Here is a 12673-nt window from a genome sequence, read left to right as displayed (position 1 = left end):
CAGCTGGGCCATCTTGAGCAAGTTCTTAAATAATACCCGTGGCTCGGTTTCATCTCTGAGCTCACGGAAATGCTGATTCCCTAACTGGCAGAACTTCTGGGCCACTCGTGGGGACACGAGTAACACGTGAACACGAGGAGATGGCTTTGCTTACACGCGCTCCCCACTTTTCACTCGTCCCCCCTTGTTGCCTAGGCCTGCGGGGTGGAGCCAAGGCATGAGAGGGCTGCAGAAAGCCCCCTTCTCCACCCCTAAGCCCCGTGGTTCTCCCCCACAGGAGCAGTGGCAGGTGTCTTCTCCATATCTGAATACTGAGTGGCCAGTGGACAGAGGCCCCCTAGGAAGCCGGCCTGCCATGAGTCTCTGGGAACTGGAAGACCACCACAGCTGCCAAGGCTCTGCCCGGCCAGCCCGGGTGCCCACCCCAGAGGAGGCATGGGCTGCGGAACTGCAGATGAAGGTGGATTTTTTCCGGAAGCTGGGCTATTCCTCTGCTGAGATCCACAGTGTCCTGCAGAAATTGGGGGTCCAGGCAGACACCAACACGGTGCTGGGAGAGCTGGTGAAGCATGGGTCAGCGGCCGAGCGAGAGCGCCAGGCCTCACCGGACCACAGCCCACAGCCCCCTCTGGTTCCTCGGGGAGGGGGTCCCCCCAAGGCACCCACCCTGGAGCCCTCTCCCCCCAAGGAGGACAAGGACGGCAGTGACCTGAGACCTGTGGTCATCGACGGAAGCAACGTGGCCATGAGGTATGTGTCTCGCCAGTGGTCGAAACCCTGCATAGGGGTGTGGATGTGGCTCCATGACGGAAAGCTGCCTGTCATGGTTTGAACCCTGGCATTGGAAAAAAAAAACAAAAAGGCACCAGACTGAGATAGACAGAGATGTGGTGCAGGTTGGGAAAGCAATTTTCTTACACGTGGCCAACCCCAGTTCCATCCCTGGTACCACCTGTGATCTGCCCCAAGCACCACCAGGAGTGATTCCAGACCACTAACAGATGGCCACCGGTGGCTGGAAATAGTGGCCGAGCACCTGGAGCAGGGAAACCTCAGAGGTCACCTGAGGAAAGAAAGGCCTTTTCTGAGGCCCCACCTGTGTCAGGAGGAGTCTGTCATCCTTGCTATTATTTTCAGAGGCTTATAGGATTATTTTAGGGATGAAAGTGAGGTACACAGACTCTTGTGGCTACACTCTCAGTCAGTAGTCAGTGGGAGAGGAGGAACTTCCTGGAGCTCAACACGCCCCACTCGGCAGCTCCCCTCCTGGAGCTGGAGGTGGGCATGTGGGGCCACCATGGCCTCCTGCCTGTCCTTTCCTCTAAACTCAGAGCCACGTACACTGTGAGTGCCCAAAACTTGGAAGAGTCAGCACTGTCCCCCACCTTGTGGCCAGCCTTAGCCCACTAAATAGGCCCAGCCCCTGTGCCCGGAGAGTGTAGTTTTAAGGGAACAGGGACTTGAGTTCCTCTGATTGAGTCAGAGGAACTGACTGGGGAGCACTGACCTCAAGGGCGCCCCCAATTCAGCCCCCAGAGTGTATTGTGGGTGCTCTCAGGGCCTGGGCAGGTGGGGCCAGGCTGTTGCTGACCCCAGGAGCCCCAGCTTCTGGCCTTGCTTTCTTCCAGTCCAGCTGGTGAGTCAGGACTAGCTAGGGTGGATCATTCACCAGGAAAAGTTCTGATGGGTGTGAACGGGGAGACCCCGGACTTGGGCCAGGAAGGATTCCTCCCTGGGGCAGGCCCAGGGGTGGCCCAGGTGGAGTGCATGAAGCCTATTTGCCTGTTTCTAGCCCTGGCCTTTGTGGGCAAGTCAGCTGCCTGGCTGGTCGGGGGCCCCTGAACTAGGGTACCAGGAACATCAGCCTCTTGCCTCAGCCTCTATAAAGGGCTTCAGCCAGTAGGGAGATAGATGGAGGAACACAAGATTTCCCAGGCCACTGCTAGTCACATTCTGTCTTTAGAGAGTTGGGTGTTCCCACCGCATTCCAGAGTGTCCAGCGAGGCTGTGAGCTGGGGGTGCCCTGAGCTGGGCATGTTTGTATCCTGCAGAAGGAGGGGCCTGGAAGGGAGGAGGGGCAGCAGGTGAAGGGGGTGGCCCCCTAAAGTGCGCAGAGCTGTTGGGGGTTTCTGAGCTGGGACTCTAGCAGGAGGGGAATTCCAGCCGAAGACTTCCTGTCTCTGCTCTTACTGGGTTCCTGCCCTGCCACCCTTCCCCCTCTGCCTGGCAGTCAGGCCAGCCCCCATCTTATGCAAATCGTGGGGAAATTCACCTCGGTTTCCTTCTAAGGGAATTTTTCTCCACACGCTGGGCTCAGCCTGGGAGATCTTTTCGCTTGGTGAGCCGGGCCAGCCCTGCCCTGCCCTGAGCTGGAGTCGGGGTGAGCCAAGTAGGAGCCTGCCTACCGGCACTTCATCTTCCCTTTATCAGCTGGGGCCACTGCAGTGGGGAGAGGGGACTGTCAAGCCCATAAGATTGCCGAAGGGGTGTAAGAAACTTTCATCTACCTTTTTGTTTGTTTTGGGGCCATACCTGGTGATGCTCAGGGCTTGCTCCTGGTTCTGTGCTGAGACCACACCTGGTGAAGACCGTATGTGATGATGCCAGGGATCAAACCCGGGTCAGCTCAGTGCAAGGCGAAGGCCCTACCTGTGTGTTCTATTGGTACTCCCACCTCAGGGGCTCTGGCTACCTTGCCTTGCCCTCCAAGCTTACTGCTGCATCCCAAAGCTCATGTGAGCTGGAGAAGATGCCCCTGGCCTGGGTGGTCAGCATCTGGACTGTCCCCTGGAGGGACTCTAGCAAGAATGAGGCTCTGCCTGCCCAGGGTAGTGTCCTAGGACAGTGAGAATGGATGCTGTACCCAGTCTTGTGGCTTAACTGTCGGGCCGGGGTACAGTTCCCAGCTGCATCCTTAGGTGCTGTCCTCCTTGCTGCACTGTCTTAAAGGGGGCCACAGCCTCCTAGATGGGTGCCTACTGCACACACCCCAGCTCTAGGGCATCGCTGTGGGGACCGTGGCTTCTCTCTGGTGACCAGAATATGTACAGTCCTGGGTACCCTGACATCATGCGAGGCCCCAAAACTCGAAGCTACTGGCCACGGATGAGGATGTGCAAGCATCCATGTGCCCGGAGGATCGAGCTACTTGCTGCATTGCATATGGTATCCCTGAGACAGGCCAGCTGAGAGCACCCCCACAACATGAGGCAGAGCAGAACACCCAGGCAAAGGAGGGACGACCAGTCCCAGAAGGCTTCTAGGAGGTGGTGCCATGTTCCCTGAGTTCTTGAGGAGGAGGACCATGCCAACTACAGGCTTCTTTCTGTGCCTGGCTTGCCTCTTCCTCTTAAGCACTCAGGGCCAGCTCAAGCCTGAAATTTCTCTTTTTTTTTTTTTTGTTTGTTTGTTTTTGGGGGGGCTGAGGGGGTAACCCGTTGATGCTCAGAGGTTACTCCTGGCTATGTGCTCAGAAATTTCTCCTGGCTTGGGGGACCTTATGGGATGCCGCGGAATCGAACCACAGTCCGTTCTAGGCTAGCGCTTGTAAGGCAGACGCCTTATCTCTAGCTCCACCACTCCGGCCCCAAGCCTGAAATTTCTCTTCTACTGGTGTTTCTGGTCTCGCTCTCAAGACCAGGATGGCTGTGAGTGGGTCCAAGCTCTGTCTCTAATGCCACACTGGGGGTTTGGACAGACAAGGGGAGTTGGGCTGCCTTTCCCAAACAAACTTGGAGGAGCAGCCCAAGAAGTGGACTGGCCACTTGTGGCCTGTGGACAGAGCCTGCACCCATCTCTACTCCTCTCCCCTCACTCCTCCTTTCCCTTCTTTCCTCTCCTTCCCTCCCCTCTCTTCTCTTCCTTCCTTCTAACCCTCTCTCCTCTCTTCCCAGAGCCTTACTAGCTCTCTGGGGACAGGACTTGAATGTGTTCCCTCCCTGCCCTGCTGTGGTGCCTCCAGGCACTCAGCACTTAGCTCCCAGGGGATCATGGTTCCCCATATGGCAGAGGCTTGTGGTCTTCTGGCTGGACTTCGCCTTCCCTACCATTTACGGAGAACTTCATACCCACTACCTGTCTCACATACACCCTCAGCCTCAGCGCCCCCACAACTGTCCCATGTCCCTGTATCCTCTTCCCGCTTTCACACCCCCAAAGTCAGCCACAGGATGTGGTTGGCCCTGGACTTGCCTCTTTTGCGTAATGTTGATTCTGTTCATTTTGCCAAATTGGTCTGAGTTGTTCTGGGGGGCTATAAGGGAGAAACCCCAGGCCAGCTCCTTCCAGGACACCTACGAGCGCCCCTCTTACATCCCATAAACCAGCCCCATAAACCAGCTGCAGCCTTCTCTGCCACTGGGCTCTGGCACACCCAAGGAACCCAGAATCCTAGGGAGTTTTTGGACTTTGGGCCCATTTTACAGAGGCACGAGGGAGGGGACCCAGTAGGGCCTTGAGGCCTCCCGCCAGGTTCAGCCAGTTCGAAGGGGTGAGGCCCCTTTCCCACTGGTTTGCTAGCATACCTGGGTACCCACCAGGCGCTTTTGGCCCTGCTCCCCTCAACAAAGGTCAGTGGGGGCGTGGAGGAGACAGGGCAGGGCCAGTGTTTGGGGGAATTGACTATCTTGGAAGGAAAAGCAAAGTCCTTTCACTTTCAGTCTGAAGGGCTGTGGGTATAGCTTCCGGCCCCTTGTCCACTTCAGGCCCCAGCTTTGAGGGTTTTCAGGCTGGACTTTAACCCCCTGGACTCCAGGGCAGCAGCCATCAAGGGAGGGATAGGCAGTGACTCAGGCCACAGCATGCACGTGTGCCCAGTCCTGGGACTACGGGTGGGGCAGGAACCAGTCTCCTGTACCTTTCCCCACCCCCAAGTGTGTCGCAAGCAGCCTGACACCCCCACCCCGCCCCCCATGTGGGGAGCCAAGCGGCACTGCCAGATTCCTGGGCGGCTCCTCTGGCTGGAGATGGGAACACAGGGACTGTCCCATAAGGAGGGCGGGTGCTATCCAGAGAGACTGGGAGGGCCTGGGAGAAGGGGGTAGGAACCTCGGGTGACCAGAGGGACAACAGGCCAGCACCCCCCCCATCTAGCTGACCTGCCTCCTTTCTCCCCCCAGCCATGGGAACAAGGAGGTCTTCTCCTGCCGGGGCATCCTGTTGGCAGTGAACTGGTTCCTGGAGCGAGGCCATACAGACATCACAGTGTTCGTCCCATCCTGGAGAAAGGAGCAGCCGAGGGCCGATGTGCCCATCACAGGTGAGAAGCGTCTCCTGCCCCTCTGAGTACCACCCAAGTGGCCAGTCCTCCAGCTAGTTCAGTGTCTCTCTGGTGTCCCTACTGGTGGTGGCCGCCAGAATTTGCTGGGTCTCACCTCAGCTTTTGGGCACTGGCCCCCTCCTCAGCCCAATGGGGCATAGTCCACAGTCCTGGGGACAGTGACAGTGCCGTCAATGAGACCTACATGTGCCTCAGTGTCCCCACCACCACAGGGCAGTCCCAGAGGACAGCCTGATAGCCCAGAATGAAACCCCTGGGGGTGAAAACCGAATTCTGTCCCTAAACATCTTGGTGGGCTCTTAGAGCTTGGTTTTGTCTATGCTTCAGGTATCCCAGGGCACTGTTCTCATTCAGGCTCACCCATAGACCCTCTGGGGACAGGCAGGGTGGCTGCCACCTCTGGCTCAACAAGCCTGATGTCAGGAGGGGCGTGGAGGAGGCTGGCTCTGTGGCGAGACCTGACGGCTTTGTCTGAGCCATCCTAGTGGCTAACTGCAGGCAAGGGACTGGCAGTGGTATGTCTGGGCCCGGCCAGTGTCTGTGGGCCTGGTGTGAGGTACCCCTCGGCTGGCCTCCAGCCTTGGGTCCTGACTCGAAGCCCTGTTGCCACCCTCCAGACCAGCACATCCTGCGGGATCTGGAGAAGAAGAAGATCCTGGTATTCACACCGTCGAGGCGTGTGGGAGGCAAGCGGGTAGTCTGCTATGATGACCGCTTCATTGTCAAGCTGGCCTATGAGTCTGACGGGGTGGTGGTCTCCAATGACACCTACCGCGACCTGCAGGGTGAGCGGCAGGAGTGGAAACGCTTCATCGAGGAGCGGCTGCTCATGTACTCCTTCGTTAACGACAAGTGAGTGCCTGCCTGGGAGCCCCTTTCCCACCCACCCCGAGCTTGAGGAGCCAGGTGGAGCTCCCATTGGAGCAGATGGGGATTTCATTTGGGACTATGGTGTAGATGACTCAGTATGACCATTCGTTCCAAACAACCTTCTGGGGGCTGGAGCGGTGCCAAAGCAGTAGGGCATTTGCCTTGCACACACTAACCTAGGACGGACCGCAGTTCGAAACTCTGGCATCCCCTATGGTCCCCAAAACCAGGAGCAATTTTTGAGCACATAGCCAGGAGTAATCCCAGAGCATCACTGCGTATGGCCCAAAAAGAAAAAAAGAAAAAAACAACCTTCTGGTTCCCAGAAAGCCTTGACCACCTGCGGTTCCAATTCTCAACCTTCTACAAGTGGCCTCCCTACAGGCACCTTGGCCAAGATCCTATGGCTCAGGCCCTGTCTCCTTGACAGAGACGACCTTTTCATGTCCAGCATTTACTCTGTAGGTTCATGCCCCCCGATGACCCTTTGGGCCGCCACGGACCAAGCCTGGACAACTTCTTGCGAAAGAAGCCCCTCCCAGCAGAACATCGGAAGCCCTGTCCCTATGGTGAGCACCTGCCTCTCCTGCCTGTATCCTCTGGGGTTTACCACTTCCCACTCCCACCCCCCTGCTCAGACTGCCCTGAATTCTCTTCCAGGGAAGAAATGCACCTACGGGACCAAGTGCCGATTCTTCCACCCCGAGCGGCCCAGCCGTCCCCAGCGCTCCGTGGCCGATGAGCTGCGTGCCAACGCCCTCCTCGTACCCCCGAGGGCCTCGAGCAAGGACAAGAGTGGCCGCGGGCCTTCCCCTTCTTCCCGGCCAGGCTCTCTGCCCGCAGAGCGTGAGGATGGGAAGAAGGTGGGGGCCCACCATGAGGGCATGACCCACAGCTTTCCACCGGCCAGCAGGAGCCTCCCAGCCCCAGCCAGTGGGGGCAGCTTTGGGCCCACAGACTGGGTCCCGCAGACCCCAGACTCCCTCCCATACATGTCCCAGGACTGCTTGGACTCAGGCATTGGGTCCCTAGAGAGCCAGATGTCAGAACTGTGGGTGGGGCACAGGGGCAGCTCTGGGGAGTCTGGCCCACCACGGGGCTCGTACCCAGGGTACAGCCCCTATGGGGCTGAACCCCCAGCCCCCTCAGCTTTCCCTGCCTTTAGACGGCCGATAGGCACTGGCCACTTCAGTGTCCCTGCTGACTATGCGCCCCCACCAGCCGCCTATCCACCTCGAGAATACTGGTCTGAGCCCTACCAGCTGCCTCCCCCCACCCCTGTGCTGCAGGAGCCCCTGCCCCCAGTCTCAGGAGCTGACAGGAGCTCCTGGGCCGGGGCAGACAGTCTGGCCAAGAAGCGAGCCAATGTGTACACCAAACTATGTGGCGTCTTCCCCCAGCACCTGGTGGAGGCTGTCATGGAGCGCTTCCCGCAGCTCCTGGACCCCCAGCAGTTGGCTGCTGAGATTATATCATACAAGTGCCCACACCTTGCTGACTAAGCTGTGCTGGTGGGCCCCCTGGGCCTTCTTCCCTGGCCAGCTTTGGGCCCTCGAGTGCCCACCCACACCCAGTCCCGAAGCCCACCCTGTAGGCTGCATGCAGGGAGTTTTCAAGACGGGATGGGAACCCACAAACCACAGATACTTTAGGATTGGTTCTGGCCTACGTGGCACCCCTCACCATCTGCCTGAGTGGGTACAGGCCAGAAGCGATCATCCTGTTGATGCACATTGTATCTCTGTAGTTTAAGGAGACACTGCCTGTAACGGCTGTCAGTCCGTGGCTCAAGCCCAAACCCACCTTTCTCTCGGAGGAGGACGGGGAGGGAGGCAGGCCTGGGCTGGGGGCCCAGTGCATGACCCCCTCCCTCCACCCCGTCCTGTCCCTGGGATGCCAGCCTTGGCTGGCTAGTTGGGCACCATGTGCCTGCCCTGCAAGGGCCCCTCTCTAAGCCAATGAGGCTTCCACAGCGCCCTCTCCTGGGCACGAGGCTTCATGTTAGTAAGCAAGATGCTTCTTAATAACCAACCTCTTTCTTCCGTCTGTCCATCCTTCCCTCCTCCCCTGTACTTGGAGTCACGTAGCTTTCACCCAGGGTGGGGGATACAGGCGTACGTGTGCCGGTATAAATGTCAAATGTTCCAAGCGAAAGTCTTTGTGTCCCTTAACACATCAATAAAGTACAGCGTGAACCCTTTGAAGACATGTTGGCCTTTGCTTCCCTGGGAGGTGAAGCAGCCTTTGGGGTCAGTACTGAGCTGTGTGGCCCTGACTTCTCACAGTTCACTAAACCTCTAGAAGGAAGGGTTCCAAGTCCTACAGCATTTTCCTGAGGCTTTGGCTGGACCTGGAGAGAGGTGACCAGTACTGTTTGGGCAGGGTTGAGTGGGATAAAAGGACTCGCTTGGATCCTGGATCCTGGGGTGGGGGTTGGGATAGAAATGGAGGAGGGGTACTGGCTGAAACCAATCCTCTTCTGCACTGAGATTATAGTGGAAGATGAAAAGGATGAGGAGCAGCCTTAGGAGAGCTGGGTGGGGGAGGGAGAAGGAGAAAGGGGGAGAGAGGGGGAGAGAGAGCATCCCCCAGGTGGGATCAAGACCTAGAATAGTGATTTTGTTGTTGTTGTTTTTTAAGCAAGGAGGATGGGATTGGCCACACCTACTAACGTTCAGGACTTCCTCCTGGCTCCATGCTTTGGTATTGTTCCAGGTAGTGTTCCAGGGACCATGTGGTCCTCAGGATGGCCAGCTACATGAAAGGCTTTACCCCTTGTGCTCTCTCCAGTCTCTAGATCAGTGGTTTTCAAGTGCTGGCCTGTGAACTGGTTGCTGGCCTGTAGACATTCTCTACCAAGCCACGGAAAATGTTTGCGGTTGACTGCTGGTTTCTGACAGGGAACCTCTCCTCTGCCCCAGGGTAGCAGAGCAAACAGGGACAGCTCTGCCATCAGCAATGTCACCAGGGGCAAACAACATGAGATATCATCTCCCACCACAGAGACGAGCACACATCAAAAAGAACAAGAACAGCCAGTACTGGCACGGTTGTGGGGAGAAAGAGACTCATTCACTGTTGGTGGGAATGGTGACTGATCCAACCTTTTTGGAAAACAAGGACATTCCTCAAAAATACTGAGCTTGTATATGAGCCATCAATACTGTTCCTGGGACTATACCCTACGGGCCCAAAAACAATGCAGTAAAACCTTCTGCGTTTCTGTTTATCGTAGCACTATTCACAATAGAATCTGAAAACAACCCAAGTGCCCAAGAACAGATGAGTGGGGTGCACAATGGAATACTACACAGCTCTTAGGAAAAATGAAGTCATGAAATTTGCTACACATGGAGGGATATGGAAACTATCATGTTGATGAAATAAGTAGGAGAGAAATAGGCATAGAATGATCATACTCATTTGTGGGATATGAAAAAAGAAAAATGATAGTATGGTAATAATATCCAGGGACAATAGAGATGAGGGCTAGGATGACAAGTCCATGGTATAAAGCTTGCCACCACAGGAGAGTGCAGTGAGGGCAGAGAAGGGATCACTATGACAATGGTAGTTGGAAATGATCACTCTTATCAAGACCTGGATACTGAAAGGAGGTAAAGTGATATGCATGATACTCTTTCAATAACAATATTGCAAGCCACAGTGTCTAAAAGGAAAAAAACAAAAAGAGAAGAAAAATGTCAGAGTCAGAGGGAGGTTGGGAGGGCATCGTTGGTTGGAATTGTTCACTGGTGGGGACTGAGCGATAGTACAGCAGGCAAGACTCCTGTGTTGTATATAGGCGACCTAGGTTCAATATCCAACATCACCCCCAAGAAGTACTAGGAGTAATTCCTGAGTGTAGAGCCAGGAGTAAGCCCTGAGCATGTCAAAAAAGAAAAAGAAAAAGTATAAGGGAAGGAAAAGGAGGTAGTATCGCAGATAAGGCATTTTCTTTGCACAAAATTGACCCAGGTTCAATCCCCGGTACCGCATATAGTTCCCCGAGTAGTACAAGAAGTGATACTGGGCCCGGAGAAATAGCACAGCGGCGTTTGCCTTGCAAGCAGCCAATCCAGGACCAAAGGTGGTTGGTTCAAATCCCGGTGTCCCATATGGTCCCCCGTGCCTGCCAGGAGCTATTTCTGAGCAGACAGCCAGGAGTGACCCCTGAGCACAGCCGGGTGTGGCCCAAAAACAAAAAAAAAAAAAGAAAGAAACTACTTGGCAACTGCAGTAAGTTCAAGACCTCATAGGCAACTTTGTGTATTAGGCACTCCACTCTCCCTTGAACCAGCTCAGATGAGATTGTTGAGGGGGTGTGGAGGAGATTCTGGTCAATTCTGGTCACACACACACCCCAAGCCTATGCCTTCCAGACTTGTTAAAGGATTTTGTCCACACAGAGTAATGGCATTCCTGGGTCTGGAGAGATAGTATAGCAGTCTCTGGCATCCAAGGCCCTGCCAGAAGTAATTCCTGAATGCAGAGTAGGGTGTAACCGCTGAGCACCACTGAGTGTGGCCTCCCAAAACCACCTTCCTTGGGGTTAGAGAGATAGCACAGTGGTAGGGCGTTTGCCTTGCACGCATTCAATACAGACCGAATGGTGGTTCTAATTCCGGCATCCTATATGATCCCCCATGTCTGCCAGGAGTGATTTTTTTTTGGGGGGGTCACACTCGGCAGCACTCAGGGGCTACTCCTGGCTCTATGCTCAGAAATCGCCCCTGGCAGGCACAGGGGACCATGTGGGATGCCGGGATTCGAATCACTGTCTTTCGGCATAAAAGGCAAACGCCTTATCTCCAGGAGTCATTTTGAGCTCAGAGCCAGGAGTAACCCCTGAGTGGCACTGGGTGTCCCCACCAAAACCACTCTCCCCCAAAATAAGGCACTTTAAGCAGTCTTGATTCAGAAGGTTTTTTGTAGGGAGTTGTAGGATGTTGGGCCACACCTGGAGATGATTATGGGCTGGCTATTCCTGGCTCTGTGCTCAGCGGTCACTCCTGGCAGTGTATGGTGAATGCCTATATAGGTACATATTTATTGCTGGTGATTGAATGATTGAACCAGGGTCAGCTATGTGCAAAGCAAATGCCTTAATCTCAATACTGTCTGGCTGTCTGGCTCCCAGAAAATAGTTCTTGATTGGAAGACTTTTTTTTTTTTTTTTTGGTTTTTGGGCCACACCCGTCATTGCTCAGGGGTTACTCCTGGCTGTCTGCTCAGAAATAGCTCCTGGCAGGCACAGGGGACCATATGGGACACTGAGATTCGAACCAACCACTTTTGGTCCTGGATCGGCTGCTTGCAAGGCAAACGCCGCTGTGCTATCTCTCCGGGCCCGGAAGACTTTTCTAAACTGTAAAGGCAATACCATGTACTATCACTCCAGCCTCAAGAGGTCTTAGTTTTGCTGGACAAGGAGATAAACCAGGCAATTCATTCTCACACTGACAATGTGCAGTGGTTTGTCCCAATTTTCATGAAGGAAATACTAGGCCAGGACCAGGAGGCCAGGACAGTATGGGACCCCTTATAGAACCCTGAGCAAGAAGGAAGCAGCAGGGATGCCCTAAGCCCTGTCATCATAGTCCTGTCAGGTTTATAATATGCACATGAGCTCCTACAACATGGCAAGAGGAATGACGGACCCACCCAACTACACAGCACATGCCCAGCAGCTTCAGCATTCCCCTCTGCACTCTGCCATGGAGTGTGAAGGCCCAAGCATGGAGGAATGTCCTGGAGGAAGAGGCAGGCTCTTGCCCCTCCCAAGCCACCAGACAGCTGTTTGGGGCTCACCCTGGTTATCTGCTGCTTGTGCTTTGGGAGAGGTTGGGGGGGGGGGATTCTATAGGGATATGGTAAACTGTGGGTCCAGATTGTCTGTGGCTTCAGTCTGGCCCTACTGGTCCACTGACAAGCACCAGCAGGAACTCAGGGGAACATTGAGTCAGCCCAACAGCCCCTGAGCTGCCTGGAAGTTTTGATCTAGCTGGACAGATCAGGGCAGAAATCTTCTTTCTGGCCTCTTTTTCAATCTGACTTTTGGGCAGAGCCACTGGGAGGCTGCCAAACCCAATATCTAAGATAGTTCTTTCCCATGACATGGATCTTAGCTGCAAAGTTCTCCTCCCCCTCACCCCCACCTCCTGGAAGCTCTGGAGCCTCCATTTCCCCACCTGAAAAGAGGAATGTGATGATCCTGGCCCCCTCTAGAGGGGAGCAGAGGACATTTCAGTTCTCTTGGTGGTAGTGGAATGTGAGGGGCAAGGCTTGCGCTCAGGCAGGGGAGTGCCCCTGGGCTATTGTGGGGCTCAGAAGGGCTCTTGTGGGGAGAGGGGAAGCGAGCTTCAGGTGGCTGCCCCGCAGGCTCTTCCTCCTCTGGTTTTCCTGGTTCCAGGAGCCGAGGCTGGTGGAATATGCAAATTCTGGATGGTTGGGAAATGATCCTCATTGCTCCCAGAACCTGGCCTCCTTCCTTCCCTTCTCCAAACCCCACAGCTGCCCTCCCCA

The 12673-nt window shown here is 55.3% G+C and overlaps 1 protein-coding gene across 1 annotated transcript; it reads left to right on the top strand.

The window, feature by feature from the left end:
* Window positions 1-282: 282 nt before the first annotated feature.
* ZC3H12A (zinc finger CCCH-type containing 12A) lies at window positions 283-8346 on the top strand. The gene is made up of 5 exons (XM_049774774.1): window positions 283-750; window positions 5118-5257; window positions 5896-6130; window positions 6614-6717; window positions 6809-8346. The coding sequence occupies exons 1-5, from the start codon at window positions 356-358 to the stop codon at window positions 7648-7650; spliced, it is 1716 nt and encodes a 571-aa protein (XP_049630731.1). The 5' UTR covers window positions 283-355; the 3' UTR covers window positions 7651-8346.
* The last annotated feature ends 4327 nt before the right edge of the window (window positions 8347-12673 follow it).

The sequence above is a fragment of the Suncus etruscus genome, chromosome 6 (assembly GCF_024139225.1).
Source record: "Suncus etruscus isolate mSunEtr1 chromosome 6, mSunEtr1.pri.cur, whole genome shotgun sequence".
Taxonomy (NCBI): domain Eukaryota; kingdom Metazoa; phylum Chordata; class Mammalia; order Eulipotyphla; family Soricidae; genus Suncus; species Suncus etruscus.
Note: the sequence above shows the minus strand (reverse complement) of the source record. Positions and strands in the feature narration are given on the sequence as shown.

Excerpts from the sequence above, each read along its gene's own strand:
- ZC3H12A (XM_049774774.1), top strand. The coding sequence starts at position 356 with ATGAGTCTCTGGGAACTGGAAGACCACCACAGCTGCCAAGGCTCTGCC. Across the intron at positions 751-5,117 it reads GGAAGCAACGTGGCCATGAG|CCATGGGAACAAGGAGGTCT; the intron begins GTATGTGTCTCG and ends TTCTCCCCCCAG. Across the intron at positions 6,718-6,808 it reads TCGGAAGCCCTGTCCCTATG|GGAAGAAATGCACCTACGGG; the intron begins GTGAGCACCTGC and ends ATTCTCTTCCAG.